General features: G+C 38.2%; 1 protein-coding gene across 1 annotated transcript in view; it reads left to right on the plus strand.

Annotated features, from left to right (window-relative positions):
* Positions 1-117: 117 nt before the first annotated feature.
* Positions 118-17583, plus strand: part of LOC135466978 (nephrocystin-1-like) — a 39193-nt gene continuing 21727 nt past the window's right edge. Inside the window, exons 1-15 of the mRNA XM_064744732.1 lie at positions 118-254; positions 1826-1914; positions 3331-3391; positions 3648-3722; positions 4311-4360; positions 5193-5296; positions 5967-6021; positions 6358-6613; positions 7207-7301; positions 8362-8431; positions 8858-8937; positions 9843-9885; positions 11652-11736; positions 11942-12033; positions 12659-12734. Coding sequence (XP_064600802.1) covers positions 189-254; positions 1826-1914; positions 3331-3391; positions 3648-3722; positions 4311-4360; positions 5193-5296; positions 5967-6021; positions 6358-6613; positions 7207-7301; positions 8362-8431; positions 8858-8937; positions 9843-9885; positions 11652-11736; positions 11942-12033; positions 12659-12734 — 1297 coding nt within the window. The 5' untranslated portion in view covers positions 118-188. The remainder of the gene's footprint in view (positions 255-1825; positions 1915-3330; positions 3392-3647; positions 3723-4310; positions 4361-5192; positions 5297-5966; positions 6022-6357; positions 6614-7206; positions 7302-8361; positions 8432-8857; positions 8938-9842; positions 9886-11651; positions 11737-11941; positions 12034-12658; positions 12735-17583) is intronic.

A 17583-nucleotide genomic window follows, 5' to 3' on the forward strand; every position in this document is an offset into this window, starting at 1 on the left:
AAACAGGTCAATCTTATTTTGTACGCTAATTTTTTTTTACACGGATGCAGGAATACTACTTTTTAAAATCTTGGTTGCAGTGCATGGTGTTTGTTTGTTGATGGCGGCAATGGTGGAGAGTGAGGTCTCATCCCGTTGATTAGTATTGGTTTTCTTTTAGTTGCAAGAACCCATTAAAACCCAGAAATATGCCATTTAGAGAGCTTGGTCATCTGGCTAAAGCTCAGAAGGAAGGTGATGTTGTGAAAAAGAAGGTATGGTGGTAAATTTGTTGAAAGAGAAATGTTGAAACGCAAAAAGCGTTCTTGGTAACGCATTGACATAATTACCTCCCTTTAGTTTTGCCCAGACACGATTTAAAAAAAAAAAAAATCTAATATTTGCGATATATTGATTAATTTGTTCAGTTATAATAGCCTTTGTTGTTGACCCGCTTCTTCAGATATCCATTGTGAAAAGCAGACTCTTAAGTGAACTGACATCCCATCCTCAATGTATCATAGCCAACAGCCTAATGAAGTAGACATTGCAGTAATACGCTAATTTACAACGTCAAATAGGCTAATGAATTAGACGTTGTATGGTATGCTAACGATACATTGTCTAACAGAGGTCCCTTACCATAACGCTGGTCATTTTCCTAACTACATTTAGAGCTTCCGTAGCGTTATGGTTTCCTACCTGGCATTTTCTCAATCAGCAATCCCTAGCAAGCTCCATGTATATGTTCATGACTGCAGTTCTGCACTGTGTTGCATAGTTATGGAGTGGGGTAACTCTCATTGCAGTATTGCAAGTGCAGGGTCATGAGGAAAAACAGCCTCAAATGTATTTAGATCTATGGTAAGGAACATTTACAGCTGTTCACACCTGCATTAAAACGTCCTAGCACAAATTGTTGTCAACTGATTGACAGTATCCAAAATTGTTTGATCGGCCATAGTTGGTCGTAGGAAAGTTATAGTACATGTGTGAACAGTGGTAAATGCTCCTTATTATAGATTCAACACATTGTGGCTCTTTCATAAACTCTTGTCACTGCATTTCTTGAATGAGAGTTACCATAATCCGCAACTACATGTATGTGTTGTGTGGCTATTTACTGTGGGTATCAAGATGCAATTTCCTCACAGCGCTTCCAGAATTGCTTTGCTGTGTAGTTCAATTCGCTCTCCTCCCCTGCAGCATTGGCCAGCAGACAAGGTGAAAGATAACATGGAAAGGTGACAGGAAATTTTAATGAACAACAATGAACTACAGTGTATAATGAGAACTATGCCTGATAATCCTTGTAATTTAATAGCATCACAGTAGGTGATAACAGAGCATAGCATGTATAAATTATTAAGGTCACTAAAGTTTTGTATTAACCTTCAGGTTATTTTTTCACCATTCATCATGACTGCACAAGAAAAGGTGGTGGCAAACTTACACTTCTGAAAATGTATTTAACAAGTTCCTGTTATGAGTTTTTTTTGCATCTCTTTTTTGAAAGTGAAAAATGTTCAGTGATAGAGACCCCGACATTAAAACTACAATAAACTTATTTCTTTTATGTTAATGAAAAATCACTGTTGTAAAAATTCACCTATCTTGGCTCAGTGGGGAAAATGTTCAGGTTATTTCACATCCTAGAAACAGAGGAGAACACTTACACTTCTGAAATATATTAAATGGTGCAATTTCAGGAAATATGTATGAATATAGGTTTTTATGTTATGTTTATTTATGTTTTGATTTATTAACTTCAGTGAAATAAATGTTTATCTCTACAGACTGTAAATACATGACAATAACGGATACCGGTATGTAAAAATTATTTCAGGTTGATTCTGCCATTAAGGAAAGTGAGAAGTCTATCAAAAACTTAAAGCTGAAAGATAGAGAAGCTAAACTTACAGAATTATATTCAAGGTAAGTTGAGTCTGTATCTGCAAACCGGTTAAATGAATACATTAGAAATTTTTGTTCCCCTGTTTTTGCTTTTTAAAGCACCAGAATATCCCTCTTCCATGTGGTGTGTTATTGCAGTTCTGAGATGTTATTGTACAAAAACATGTCTAATACTTAGGGACTAACAGAAAAGTGTCAGTATTTTTATGTATCAAAGTCTATTAACCTTGTGTAGCAAGACCAAAGAAACAAATTGATAGATTAAGTACAAAGCAGTTTCTCAAATGCACAGCCCCAAGTCAAGAGCACAGTGGCGGAATAAAAAATCTAAATTATGGCACATTGTAGTCCAGATGTCCAGCTATCTGGCACAGTGGTTTATAGAACATACATGTACTCAGCTCCAGCAGTAGAACAAAGTTGTGTACATAATCTGTAGTATAGTGTTAAAAGAGCAAGTACAGTTATGCTGTTTTATTCTTTACATTGAAAGGGTCATACAAGCCTTTTGTGGTATAAACAATTTTTCACCATCAGTTCCAAATGTTCAGCCTGCTTTGAAACTTGGAGACCTCTAAAGGGTGTCCTGAACTTCAGAGTTATTGAAACAGCGGTCCACTACCATGATATCCAACAGCCTTTAGTAGTGTTTGGTGGCAAACCATTGAACAGGAGAATTACATTGGAATGAAATCCGAACAAGTGAAAATGACACATGGGGTCAAATTTCAGAACCTTTGTTTAAAGGCTCTTGACAAGTTTCCTGCTCTCCATACATGTAATAATGGTTGTACTGGGAATGTTGAGACCATGCTGTTGTCTTCATTTGAACACTACACTTCCGGTAATGTGAACATAGTGGTTTTTTACTGGGATTCTCCACACACAGGCCTAACCAGTCTCATATATACATGTGTTCATTTCAGTTTTTGTTTTCGTCATCTTGAGAAAGAAATAGTAATTACCAGTAAATCATTAAACTGGAACCAAAGAAATTGAACTTCATTACTTTAACTTAACTTATCTATATTGTGTATATATATTGTATTCTTTTGGATAAGGGTCACCAGTGTGTGACACTTTTGTTGAAACATGTACTTTTCGACCTCTAATGCACCATTTCCGGAGAATTTATGCATACAATTTTTATGAAGATGACGCTGAAAGGATTTGTTAGTGTCACTAAAGCGGCAAGCTTCATAAAACTTTGCAAATTGTTTCTCTACACCCCTTAGTTATTTTAGAATGTTTCAAAATACTGGGTGCTGAGGTGATTGAAAAGGTTCAAGAACGAGGGTACATTTATGGGACGGTAATGTATGTAAATGTACATGTAAATGGAATCATACCATGCATGTGTTAATTAATGAATACATGTGGGTTTTCAGGAATTCTGATAATTATTGGTGATAATTTTCAAATTTCTTGGCATTACAGGTGTTCTGATGCCAGTACAGAAGTGTCACAATTGCTGGTCACTGTTAAAGAACTGAAAGAGGTACACCTGGTTTTATGGTTGATTTGTTTGTCTGCTTTTGTAATCAAATTTCAATCAATTTGTGATCCATTATTTTATACTCGATGATAGTAAGAGACTTGGCATATTTCCATTGTGTAACAGTTGAACTGATATAAAAGTAACTGTTAGTGACAAAAAATCACTATTTTGTAAAGTGCAATGTAAGATTTCAGGTATCTTTTCAAGCGTGAGTGCTCATCTTTGTTTGCACTTCTTTAAATTTTCTGTTTGACAGGAAGATGAACCAAAAGCTATTAAGGGATTTGACACCAAAAAAACCAATGAAATTAAACGTCTGGAACAGTTTAAGGTAGAGTTATGACCCTGATAGATATGTACATATACTTTTATGAATTGAATCTAGCAAAAGAAGGTGTTTGCCATCACAAAATTGTTTCTCTGAATGATTTTGGCACATGTTTAAAATGTCTCTGTTTTTTATAGAATTCATGTTTTCAAATATTCTCATAAGCTACAGTGCATCAGACTCTAAAATTGGCCATGTTGGTGTATCCTAGCAAGGTATTCAGCATATGAAGGTGTTGGTGCAAAGTACTGGCCAGCCTGAGGGTAGCATTCTCTGAGTGGCTTGGCATCATGGTTGGTGTCCTTACCAGGACACTCTGGGGTTTTAGCTAATAAAACATGCTGGCTCCAAAGATGCCTATTTCTGATATCCAAAATAATGTTACAAGACCACTTGTAAGCAGGTATTTAATCTGGAATGCAAATCTTAAGATGTGTTACACATTGCTGTGTGTGTATTTCTTTCTTTTGTGTATGCAAGTGTTATTAGTGCATTGGGTGTAATATTTTCTTTTGCTGCTTCTAAAGGCTTAAAATGTAAGGCAGAGAGTATGCTTTCTAATGTATTGTCCATCCTTACCGACTTTTTCAGACAAGACTTGAAGCTGCCCTAGCCAACTTTCCAGAAGAAGTCAGACCTGAGTATGTATGAATGTTGTATATCTCATTTTATTATCTGTTTTAATTCTTCAGCCTTTTGGCTTGTTGAGGGCCTCCGTGACTCAGTTGATTAGCACGCTATGTCAGCGTAATGACCCATTAGCCTGGGGACCAATGCGGTCGCTCTGAGTTCAAGTCCTGCTCATGCTGGCTTCCTCTCGGGCTGTACGTGGGAAGGTTTGTCAGCAACCTGCGGATGGTCTTGGGTTTCCCCAGGGCTCAGCCTGGCTTCCACCCACCATAATGCTGGCCGCCATTGTATAAGTGAAATATTCTTGAGTACGGCGTAAAACACCAATCAAATAAATAAATAAATTTTGGTATGTTTGCAAGGTTTTTATTCAGGTATATGTGGAAGGCATTATTTTGTGTAAACTGATAAAATTACATTTTAGCTGAGGCTGTGAAATTGGCCAATTGAACCAAAATAATATTCCCTGTGCAAGCATATTAAAAATTTACATAAATTGCGCTGACAGTTGCTGTTTCATATGTTAATAGGTTGAGGAATTAGGTTAGTTGCAAATTGTTGACTTGTATACATTTGTCAAAGGATTTATTCAGGATTCTTTTGTATTTCTTTAATCATACGTTTTTCATTTTAAAGTAATGCTATAAGTTCTGGATGTTCTCATCTACCTACTTGTACCTGAGATTCCATGAGTGAAGGTACTTGTTGATAAATAGAAAACAAAAGCATTGAATACCTGTACCTTGGTAACTGATTTGTATTTGATACAGAGAGATTAGTCTGTTGAAATTGATACCAACGGTCAAATACTGTTTGTCAACAAGTCCTTGGTTCTGTTTGTAGCGTAGAGAAACCTGGTGCTGATAACGAGGAAGAGGAGGAAGATGATGGAGAAACTGGAGAGGAAGAGGATGAGGACGATGAAGAAGAGGATGATGATGAAGATGGTATTTGTCTAATGTGCAGATGTGTTCTGTTTGCATACCAAGCCTGTCTGTGTATATTCTTCTTATACCTTTGAAGTTAAAAGCAGTTCTTTGCGATGTACATGTAACTGTCAGTTTCAGTACTTTTGTGTGATTTTCAGTTACATGAAGTCTTTACAGCATTAAGTCATGTAAATAGGGTTGGCTGCAGAAATAACCGGAGTGAGGGATGAACTCTGTTCAATGCATTATTCCCCGCTGGAACCGTAACTGCTTACTTTAGCTTGTAACTTAATCAGACTTAGTTGAAAACTTAGTTGTTTTTGAGATGTCAAAATAATATTGAATATTTAATCCTTATTATGTGCTTTTACAATAATTAAACAGTCTAATTTCTTTCTACTGTTTCTGCAATCTGTATTCAAAGGTGTTTGTTCTCTTTGTTATTTATTTGTGACCTGTCACTTCCATGCTAGGCAAGACACTGGATACATACCTACACAGCGACTTTTAGTAGATACTGAATAAAGGCAGGCAAGACTATTAAGTAGTAAGATGCAAGATGGAGTATTTTTTGTTGTCAGAATAACTCCATATTCTTCTAAAGTCTGGTCAAAGATCCTGACGTAATATTCAATCCCTGAGATTTTTCTCTGAGGATTAATCCCTGCTGTATGCTGTTAATTTTCAGACGAAGAGGAGAGTGAAGAAGGGGAAGACACATTGGAGCAGCCAGCCCAACCAAGGTCAGGGTCATGCTAACTCTCATAGGTCAAGTCGGCCTGGCAGTGTTGTATTCTGATTTTCTGAAGTCTTACAGTTACTATCTGTTTTTGTCATGAATATGGTTGTGAATTTGTCTCACTCCAGCATATTCATTATTTTCTGACTGTTAAGTGTAAACAATAGGTTTCCTCCACCCGTGAGAAATTCTTGTATGCTGTTAAACACCAAATAAACAAATGGATGTTTATTATTGTGACTTAGTATTAATTTTCTCTCCTCGTCATGTTTTGTCAGTGTTAATTGCTTTCGTATTACTAGAAACATCTTTCGTTGATGGTTTTGTGATTTCTTGACAGTGGTGGTAAACAGAAATTAGAGGTCAAAAATGAAGACAATAAAGCAGAAGTAAAGGCATCCATAATGAAGGGAAAACAGGAAGATGAAGATGATGACAATGATGAAGGTGATGAAGAAAATGATGAGGATGAAGAGGATGATGAAGAAGAAGATGATGATGATGAGGATGAAGAAGAGGATGAAGAAGGGGAAGATGATGATGAAGAGGATGAAGAAGAAGAGGAGGAAGAAGATGAAATGGAATTCTCATCAACTGTAAGTCTGGAACAGGAGAGCTGGAAGTCCTTTTTGTTGTGCGAAGGTTATGAAGCAGACTTAGGCTTTATAGTGATGTGTTTATCTTAACAGAATATCAGAAGAACATGATGTTAATAAGTCCAGCTCATACTGGCTTCTTGTTTGGCTGTATGTGGGAAGGTCTGCCAGCCACCTGTGGATTGTCGTGGGTTTCCTTTGAGCTCTGCCCGGTTCTCTTCCACCATAATGCTGTCTGCCTTTGTATAAGTGAAACATTCTTGAGTATGGCGTAAGACACCTGTCAAATAAATAAATAAGTTGTAGGACGTATTATTGGGTTTTTCACTGAGTCAGTAGGACACTAGTGTTCCATGAATATAGCACACACACCTTCTCTCTTCAAATGGAAATGTGTACATGGGAAAGTTTATTTATGTAGTTACTTGCCAAAGGCTCCTGGTTTACTCTGAGCACTCCAGTTTCCTCCATCCATAGAACTGACAGCTGACGTAGAAGTGAAGTACTGTTGTCCTGTGAAACACCAATGAAAGAAATATATATGCTAGTGTAAGTTTATTTATCTTTGTATTCTTGTATCATGGTGATTGCAGATGAGATTATTTGAAGCTATCAGTGACTATGAGAAAGAGCAGCCAGAAGACCTGAGCTTCAAAAAGGGGGAGATTCTCACCATTGTCAACACAAGGTACTATCTCTCTTTCTTTATACACATACATATGTACAAGAACAGTACTTTTGTAGAAAATTCTCTGCTGATCTCGGGGAGTGGGGGAGGCTTCACTGTCGTACGTGGGAAAGTCTGCCAGCAACCTGTGGATGGTCATAGGTTCAAGCCCGGTTTTCTCCCAGTGTAATGCTGGCCGCCATCAAATAAGTGAAATATTCTTGAGTACGGCATAAAGCACCTATCAAATAAGTAAATAAATCTACTGAACTCAACCTTGAAAACAGCGGGATGTAATCCCTCCATTATGCAGTAAAAATAATCTGTCCTGTTGGATTAATCTTGTATCGTTATCAATTTATTTCATGTTTAGGCATATTACATTGCATTAATATTTTTGGCCTTGGTGACAATAAGCAGTTGATGGTCAGTTTGTGCAGTTTGTGCAGTCATGTTTGTTGAAAACCAGTGCCAGTGGTTTACACTGGGCATTCAAGTTTCCAGTGCCCAGTTGTTTACATGTAAGTGGAAAAATTCTTGAGTATGGCACTAAGGGTGAACAGCCGAGATTTCTATTCTCAAACTGATAGGCATGGTAATAATTGTATCAGGGTTTTGTGTTAATTAGCATACAAGAGTGTAAGTTGTAGTTTAAATTTGACATCGAGGTGACTGTGGTTCATTCATCTCCTCACCAATCTCACAAAAGCTGTTCCATTTTTTAAACATGAATGGCTGGTACAACCAATATTTGGCATTACAACATTCTCAAAACAAAGAGTGATATGCAGTAAACATTTTCCAGCTGTAAGGATGTACATTGAAAATGTTTAATTACATTCACTATGAAAATTTTCTTAATCTTTTACGATAGCAGGATAAGCAGCAATTTGGCGAAGATTGAAAGAATTGATATTCACATTTAAGTAAAAAACTGAGATATAAATTTCTATTGTAAATGCAGCATTTCTTTTGTGTTTTCAACAAGGTGAAGTTAATAGTAATTGATATTATTTCTGATTGGATTTTTTTTTTAGCTTATTTGTCAGAAGATTTTAACATTGTGTTGTTCCCTTTGCAGTGAAGATGGCTGGTGGGAGGCTGTTAATAAAAATGGCGACAAAGGAATTGTCCCAAAAACCTATCTCAAGGTACTCTTCTGTCAAGCTAGATCTGGTTTACAGTAAATACAGATGTGCAGGCAGTTCTAGCAGGCATTAAAACTTTCAGCTCTACTCGATAGTGAATCTTTTGGACTATTTGGTTGAAAAGAAATTTTTTTGTGCATGTAAGAAAATCATTTATCACTTTTTTTCAAGACAAATGTTAAATGACCTAATATTTAAACAGATTACATTTTCCCAAGAGAATATTTTCCAAACTTTTAATCAAACCTTAGAACACTTTCATGACTTTTCTAAAAGCAGAAGAACTCAGAGAATCAGGCAAAATGAGCAACTAAGTCATTGATAAATTTTAGGTCATTTCCCATAGATGTTCATTTGGCATAGGGGACCTTCACTAGCTCATTCAGCTAAACCATTTGTACAAGCACTTGTGCTATTTGTTTTTTCCAGTTACATAATAAATACAAGCATTTGCAAGAGACAGAAACTTTGGAGGCAGATGAAGTTATAACCCCTACTGGCAAGAGAAGGTAAAGTTCTGAGTGTATTAAAGAGCATTTGAAAAGGAAATAGTTCTGCCTCTTCCATGCTGATATCAGGTGTGACACTCATTATTGTCCTCTACCACACAAATGGTGAGGGGACATTGAGGTACTTTGCAGCTTTCCATCTCTTCATCACACAAGAGGTTTTTGTGGACAAGATATTCACAGTTTTCAACCAAAAGGTCATTGAGAGGACATTCAGGCCATTAAGTACTTCAGTATGGTTTCTTCCTTTTTAGATTTTGTAGACATCACATCTGTCTCTGTGAACATCTTGACAAGCAGTCAAAAGCCAATCAAATTTACACTTAGTGATTTGAGATCACTGAGTAGACTGTTGGGGTTGATTTTTCCTCTCTATAGATAATCCAGTATGGCTGCTGTCAGGTAAACTTGTTCTGTGTTAATGTAATTTTTATGTCAAAGCAGAAATGTCTGAAGTCACATTAGGTGAAATGCAAAGACTCCCAAAAAATTGGATTTTTAATGCAGATTCATTTTTATGCACATGAAGCTGTTCTGTGAATCAGTAGTTTTAAAACATTCTATGCAAAGGAAGACTCAAGGATGAGTTTCACAGAAGGTCCTAATCCCTGTAGAACACATTGTTTTATTCTGTGCGATTCAGTGGTTGTGTGCTTCATATGTGTTTTACATATATATTCTTCATATATATGTATATGTGTTTCTTCATATGTGAGCACACACACACTGATTATTGTGACGCAGTAAAGCAAAGAACAAAAGTTCACGGCTTGAGACCGTTTTGTTACAGGAGGGAAGGAGTTTTGCAAGTTCCCCATTTCTAACATTTGAATGCATTTTCTCTACTGAACAGGAGCAACTCATTAACATGAACATTTATATGCCTTATACCTTGTTGTTTCAAGTGCAAAGGAGCTGTGGAAAGGTATCAAGACAGCTTTAACAGAGGTAATCATTTAGATCTTCCATTCTTCCCAGATAAGTCTGACATAAGAGATGGAACAGCCAAATTTATTTTTCTTTATATTTCCCCGTTATTTCATTATATTACCCATAATTTCTCCCATCATTATTTTGTTTATTTTGACAAAAAAAAAAGCAAACTACAAGACAAGTGAAGTAGAGAAAGTAAATCAGATCTTTAATTAGGGGTTGAAGCCATTTAGGCTTGAATCCCTATTGTATCTGTTAGGATTATTTGTTTATCTGTTAGGATTATTTGTTTATCTGTTAGGTTTTTTTGTTTTTATCAGTATTATTCTCACCCAAATTGTCCCAAGTTTCTAGAGAAAACTATGAGTCTGAAGTTTATGAAATTTTAACATGTTTATCTGTAGGACTTGAAGTTGTGCATCATAGCTTTTGAGCAGATTTCGTCACGTGACCTGGTGACCATCTTGCATTTTGATGAAAACCTTAAAAATCTTCTCCTCCCAAACGGCTAATGCGAATGAGCTGAAATTTGAACTGCAGTTGCACAAAACTAGGCTTGTTAAGTTTGAGAACGAAAACTTTCTTCGTTGAAAATCATACAAGCTCACTGTTGGGTGAAAATGTCGTGTGACAAATAAATTTCTACAAATCCAAAGATAATGTCCGGCAAATAGTCCTATCTGATGCAGTTTTTGACGCTGATTCCGAATATGCAATTTTTGCAAAACCGAAAGTGACTTCATCAAAACTTTAAATGGGTATATCTCCTAAACCAATGAGGCCAGAGATGCAATCTTAAGGCCTGAAATCATCCCAAGGCAGGCAGAAAACTTTTACATAAACTGGAAGTAGTACATGCCAAAAAAAAAAAATGGCCATTTTTTCATTTTTCAAAGTTGAAAAACTTCTACACCTAAAACATCTGATCTGAAATGCATGAAATTTTGGTATGAGATAGGTCCTGTGATGTGCTCTTACGAGTTAAAAGTTGGGTTACCCTAGTCACATGATCTGGCAGCCATTTTGGGTTGAAGTAAAAACATTTGACAGCGATATCTTCCAAAACGTAATGTCCGGTTGACTTAAAATTTAGCGCACATAACAAGTGTTCCATGGAGGCTATTTGGACAGGAAAAGGATGCAATATGCATGCAAATTAGGCTTTGAATGAAACATATGATGTGACGTCATGGGAAAACAAAAAATGTGATTCTTTAAATGCTGTCTGATGTAGTTTGAGCTCCTGATCATGAATCCAGTCTTATTTTTGCTCTGTGATGTATGTTTTTGTCGCAAATTGAAAAAATGAGAAAAAAACACAATTTGCACCATATTTGGAGGTCGTGTGACAGAAAGCTGTTACAGCTGTAAAGCGGAAAATCACTGAGTGCAAAGAGCTATACATATCCTCTGTGTGCTGAAAATTGTTGAGCTGTGTTAAAAAACAAAGAGGGGACATGCGTGCCTTCAAATATTATCCAAAGGTCGATTTACTCCATTTGGCACATCTGCATATACAAGCTGTACATTGTACTTACAATGCACAAATGACTATGAAGAATGTAGGCTTTCTAATTAAGTTGGTTATGTATCTATACATGGACACCAACAAGGTAACCGGAAGTGACACCATATAGGTCAGCAATACCAACTTGAACTCTGGCGTTGCTGCTTTAGCAGCTATATTTGCCTTTGTTTTGCACAGGAACATTCTGTTAAACAGTGAATTGACTGTTACAAATGGTACTCTTGCTATAGTCTAATGTATTTTGTACCGGCAGACAAGTGTGTCGGATGTACTCCATGCTATGGGAGCAATCCCATCTGGGTTTAGACCATCCACGCTGGCCCACAAGTTCAAGGATGGTAAGTGATTAAATCTTTACTACCTGTATTCTGTAAAACTATTAAATTATATGTTTTATACAGATAAAGTCTGTTTTCATTTTGTATTTTATGACAGGTAGGAGGTGACAGTTTTGTTTCTCTGCCTTTGATTCAATATCACAGATATTTTCCTTTTTGTAATTACAGGTTCACGTGTCTGTCTGTCTTTGTTTGCTAATTTCAGAGTTCCACAGAATGAAGCACTTCTTGGCCCCCAAACTCAGCACATCTAATGTGACATATAGAGACCTCTTCATAGATCCATCCAGAAACAGGGTATGGTCTTCTTGTTCTAGGGGGAGCCACCATGGCCGAGAGGGTTAGTGCGTCAGTGAGGCGTAATGATCTCCAGGAGTTTCCACCAAAGCAGTCACTGTGAGTTCAAGTCCAGCTCGTGCTGGCTTCCTCTCCAGCTGTATGTGGGAAGGTCTACCAGCAACCTGCTCATGGGTGGTTGGCCCCTGGACTCTGCTCGGTTTCCTCACGCCCCCATAATGCTGTTTGTATAAGAGAAATATTTTTGAGTACTGCATAAAACACCAATGAAATAAATAAATAATAAATAAATCTTGTTCTAAATTCACAGCTATTCAGTATCACTCCAGTTAAGGGTGTGTGAGTGGGAGAAAGTGTGGTGTGGAATTGTCTGTGTACAAATATTTACATGCAGGCATTGTTGAAGGAAGCACTAAGCTCTTCAGCTGTACTTTGGTGTACTTTGGTTTTTCTCGCAGCATTGGTTTTTGCATGATCAAAAATAGCTCTATGACATATGTTGAGGAAGTTATGATCCTAATTTGATCTGTGTCCTGATTTGCAGATCATTGGGATTCCAGGCTCTGATACTCCTAATAAGTAAAGTTGATTTAAATTAATGATGGTTGGTTTTCGCTGTTTACAGATTCGTGAGCGAACCGTGTGGATAGAGAAGACAGTAACGTTGACTGCGTGTCGTCAAATTCCTCCTCCAGGAGCTGGTAATTAATATGTATTTATATGTACATCTCTGTCAAGTAGCTGTCAATCTTGAAAATGATAGATGGTTTCAGGTGCAACACACTATAAACAGTAGTCAGATAGCTTCTCTTCTAATTTTTGACTCGCCGGCACAAAGTACAGGCTAGAGCTGATCTAGGCCGATTTTGAACCCGATATAACGGGTTTGGGCGTCGCCAGTTTGGGCGCCCCAAACGAGTGACAAAGAAAAACAATATTCGCGGAAAAATGAACTTCACTGCTTGTATGGATCGGTCTAAACAGTAGGAAACAAAACGACATCAAAACACCCTTAAATAGGCCATTACAATCACAATTGGTAGCTAGCGTGATGTATTGTTTAAATCTCTGCAAAGAGGATACAGAATATGCATTGTCACATGCTGTTTGAATCTGCGCGGAGAGTGGAACTCTTCTCCCAATAAATGTTAGGATAATCAGGTCACACGTTCAAGACAGTGACCTCAGACAGGTTGAAGGACATCGCGCATACAAAGCCAATGCAACTGAACGTGCGCGGTGACCCCGAAATCGTGCACTAGGCAAGAAATGGCAGGCGAGGTGATAGCGAGACGTACCGGTTGATTGATGCCAAAATGCCGCGTCCAAAGACGACTAGAGTTAGCCATAACAAAAAAGCATCAACGTATAGATCCGGCCGATTAAACAGCACAGAGGACCTGAAAAATCCACAAAAAATAACAGATTTTTTTGGCGGTAGTGGTCGAAAAAAGGCAAGGATTTCAGAAGCAAATGAAACACGTGACGGCATCGATAGTGAGGGAAGTGCTGCAGAGCCAGAGGTGCCGGAGTCGGGCGTGCTGATATCCCCTAGCCCCGAACCGGCGTCGGCAAGCACCAGCGAAACACCAAGCACTTCTAAACTTCACACCCAAGAAAACTTGGAAAATATACAGGAAAATGTCGACAGCGATAGGCCTTCAACACCAGAACAAACCGAGCCTTTAGACTATAGCACAACGGAGGGCAAAAGATTTGACGGACGAACAAACAGGGACGGTCAATCACAGGCCCAGTGGGAAAAAATGTTTTCTTGTCTTTATTACAGTCATGACCAACAAGGTTGGAAGTGCAAATTATGTGAGGAATATGCTGTAACAGGTGACGAGACATGGAAAAATAAAGCAGTTAAACTAGAAGGCCATCCAAAAAGGGTTTTAGAAAATCACAGCCGTGGCAGTAAACACCAGAATGCCATTACTCAGAAAAGAGCTATACAAGCCATGGTTTCCAAGGGAAATATAACACAGCAGATAACGAGTTCTTTGGCAAAACAAAAACAAACAGAACAAGCCCGAAATCAGAGAGTAGTCGAAAAATTGATAAAATCAACATACTTCATTGCTAAGAAAAAGTGGGCAGTAAAACAGAACTTTCAAGAATTTGTGAATTTTATTGCAAATTTGGGAGAGGAAGACTTACGATGGCATTGCCAATCTAGTGCTAAAAACGCCACATACTTGTCATCTACAAGCGTTGAGGAATTTCTGTGTGCGATAAACTGTTGTTTAGAGACAGATCTTCTCGATAAGCTGGCCTGTTGCTCTGGCTTTACCATCTTAGCAGACGAAAGCACAGATGAAAAAGATCGAGAACAACTCACCATCTTCATCAGGTACGTGGACAGAATAACACACAAGGTTAGTGAAGAATATTTATCAATTGTTCAAATCAAGGCTGATAAAACAGCTGGGTCGCTTTTCACTGAGGTGATGGGCGTTTTAAAACAGAAAGGACTTGAACCGAAAGAAATTCGATTTACTGGGTTTGATGGGAACAAACACAATGTCTGGTGAAAAAAACGGACTTCAGAGAAGAATTAGGGACATATCCCCTCACGCAATATACCAGAATTGCAGAAATCACAAACTGGCTTTAGTATTCGTACACTTAATGAAGAAATTCCCATTACTTCAGCAGCTGGACAAAGTATTGCTCACAGTTTGGAAACTTTTCAAACACTCAACTATCAAGTTCGCCGTTTTTGAAGAAGCACAGGCTGTTGAAGGCCTCACGCCTGTTAAAATTTTGAAGGCTTGCACAACACGGTGGCTGAGTCACGGAGAAGCATGTGTGAGGATATTGTCACGCTGGGACTGTTTGCTGGATTCTCTTGACACTCTGTTCGCTAATCGAGGCGAACCTGAAGTAAAGGGCTGTAGAGATCAGCTTATTGAAGTGTGCTTGATGGCAGTTTTACTCGCCGACGTGCTGATCGCCATAAATCAGTTCTCTAAGTTTCTTCAGAGAAAGAACCTGGATTTCACATCTATTCCGGCAAGATTTCAAAAACTGAAATTAGCTATTTCAGAGCTTTCTGCAAATTTGGATCTAGGCAAATACTTTTCACAAGCAAGAAAATTTGTGGAAAAGAACAAGACAAGAGCAGAGATGGGGAGACGCCTCAGACGAGAAGACAGCTTTCTTGATCACGATCAGTCTGTTACAGAAACTGTGGAACAATTCAAACAAACTGTAGCAAGACCATTTTTGCACAGTCTTCTACAAGAATTGGAGGATGCCATATCAATCAACAACCCTGTGTTAAAACATTTTGATGTGTTTAATCCTTCACTCAAGCCTCAAGTTAGTGACAGGCTTGCTCACTTGGATGCTCTCATTGAGTTTTATGGTGACACACAGTTGGATACTCACGGGGGTGAAACAAACACTTCCTATCCTTTAATTAATAGGCAGGAAGCAGTTGGAGAGAGGTCAGATTTTCTACAAGAATTTGATCAGGCTTACGAAACTTGTTGCTACGATTTCAGGACAGAAGTTGCTAAGATGGTCCGAGAAAAGAAAATCAAAAAGATGGACACCAGTGACTACATTGACAGTCATCCCATGGAATCTGCCTCAGTTTATCAGCAAATGTGTGCTTCTGGGAGCTTAACTACCACAAAGCACTGTATGAAATTGTTTGAATTGGCACTACTAATCCCGCCTTCCACAGCAAACGTAGAAAGAGGTTTTTCTGCCATGAACCTCATTTGCAGCTCACTGAGAGCCTCACTCAACCAAACAAGCTTGGATCGTTTCATGAGAATAAACCTGAATGGCCCTGACAGCCTTTCAGAATCATACGTGAAAAGAATAGCGGAGAAATGGGCTTCAATGAAAGATCGTAGGATCCTGCCTTGCTGAATCATAATGTGCTAATTTTCATTTGAAAAGATGAACTTGGTGAGTTAATACACAATTTGTTTGAGACTTTTTGCACATTATGGTTCTGAATGTATCTATTATGTGCATGTCTGACATACTGATAGTTATCAAGTCAATACATAAGAAATAGAATGTTTACTATAATGAGCAAGTAAATGAACTCAAAGCAGTGCTTGGGTGAAAGTCAAGGTACATTGTGCATGCACTTGTTTATTTACAACAACAAACCTGCTGACATATATGTGATGGTATGTGTTATAAATTAAAACCCGAGGGTCTGCGACAAAATGCACTGTTTCATTATTTGTCACATGTATGTATGTCACATCTAAAACTCAGGGTCAGTCCCAGTTCGTAGGCCTACAACAGAGACGTATATCGTTATATTATTAAAACGTATATATATAGATGTAAAATATAAATGTGTGGATAGTATTAACTAATATTTTAAGCTGTTTAAAATACCTGAGAGTGCTTTTCATAACATCTATCAAAGTGCTTAATATGGCCTAGAATGCATTTCTGGGCGTCGAAAAAATCTAGCGGCTGGGGGCCTGCGGCCACCAGACCCCCGGCTAATAGGCAACGCCTCGCTACGCTCGGCCCAAGGGTGCCCAAACTTTGGACCTAGAATAGCCCCAGACAGGCATTGCTTATGTCGTACTTTGAGCATCAGGTTTAGTTCCAATAACTGGGAAAGCATTGTTAAACGAAATGTTAGGGGTGCTATCTTATAAATTGCTGCTGGTATTGAGATCAGGATTTGCATGTAGAACACAATGATGAGGGGGATATTCCATTGTTAATTCGGTGTGTACATATTAACTGTGTATTGTGCATTAGAATCAGTGTTAAACAAAATGTTAGGGATGGTATTTCAAAAAGTACTGCATTCATAAGGCCCTGAAATTTTGCACCAGACCAGCCTGGATATCACAGTTGGTAGATCGTCCGCTTCGGGAGCGGTAGATCCATGATCAATTCTGGGTTGAGTCAGTCATGTACTGTACTCTTAGTTGGCTAGCAGTGGAGGAGAAAGGTGACATTCAATTTGATCAGACCGGCCTGGATAGCAGAGTTGGTAGAGTGTCCGCTTCGGGAGCGGTAGATCCAGGATCAATGCTGGGTCGAGTCACACCTAAGACTTTAAAAGAGGAAGTTGTAGCTTCTTCGCTTGGCGTTCAGCGTGAAGGGGATAGTGCAATGACTTGTTGACTCGTATCGGAATAATGGCTCAGGCAGGGCTGTTTACTTGCCTTCGGTAAGTCGTCTCAGTGAAGCATCACTAGATGAAAGAGTGGTGGAAGTGCGTCCTGCAACAAGGAGGTACATTACATACACCCTAAGGATTCCTTCATCGTGATATGACTGAAAAATTGTTGAGTACGATGTTAAACCCCAAGCACTCACTCACTCACTCACTCAATTTGATCAGACTTAAACTTTTACAAGTCAACAACTTTCCATGAGCTGGTCATCGTTGACATTCCCTCGTGTGAATGGTTACATTATTTCACCCTGTGGACAAAACTATTTTATCAGACAGGGATGGTGAGGGCTTCATAAGCAGGTTGAATATTACACACGCCACAAGCAGCTAACTATTAAATAATAAAGTAATTATTAATCATTGAAAGAAAA

The sequence above is a fragment of the Liolophura sinensis genome, chromosome 6 (assembly GCF_032854445.1).
Source record: "Liolophura sinensis isolate JHLJ2023 chromosome 6, CUHK_Ljap_v2, whole genome shotgun sequence".
In the NCBI taxonomy this organism is placed as follows: domain Eukaryota; kingdom Metazoa; phylum Mollusca; class Polyplacophora; order Chitonida; family Chitonidae; genus Liolophura; species Liolophura sinensis.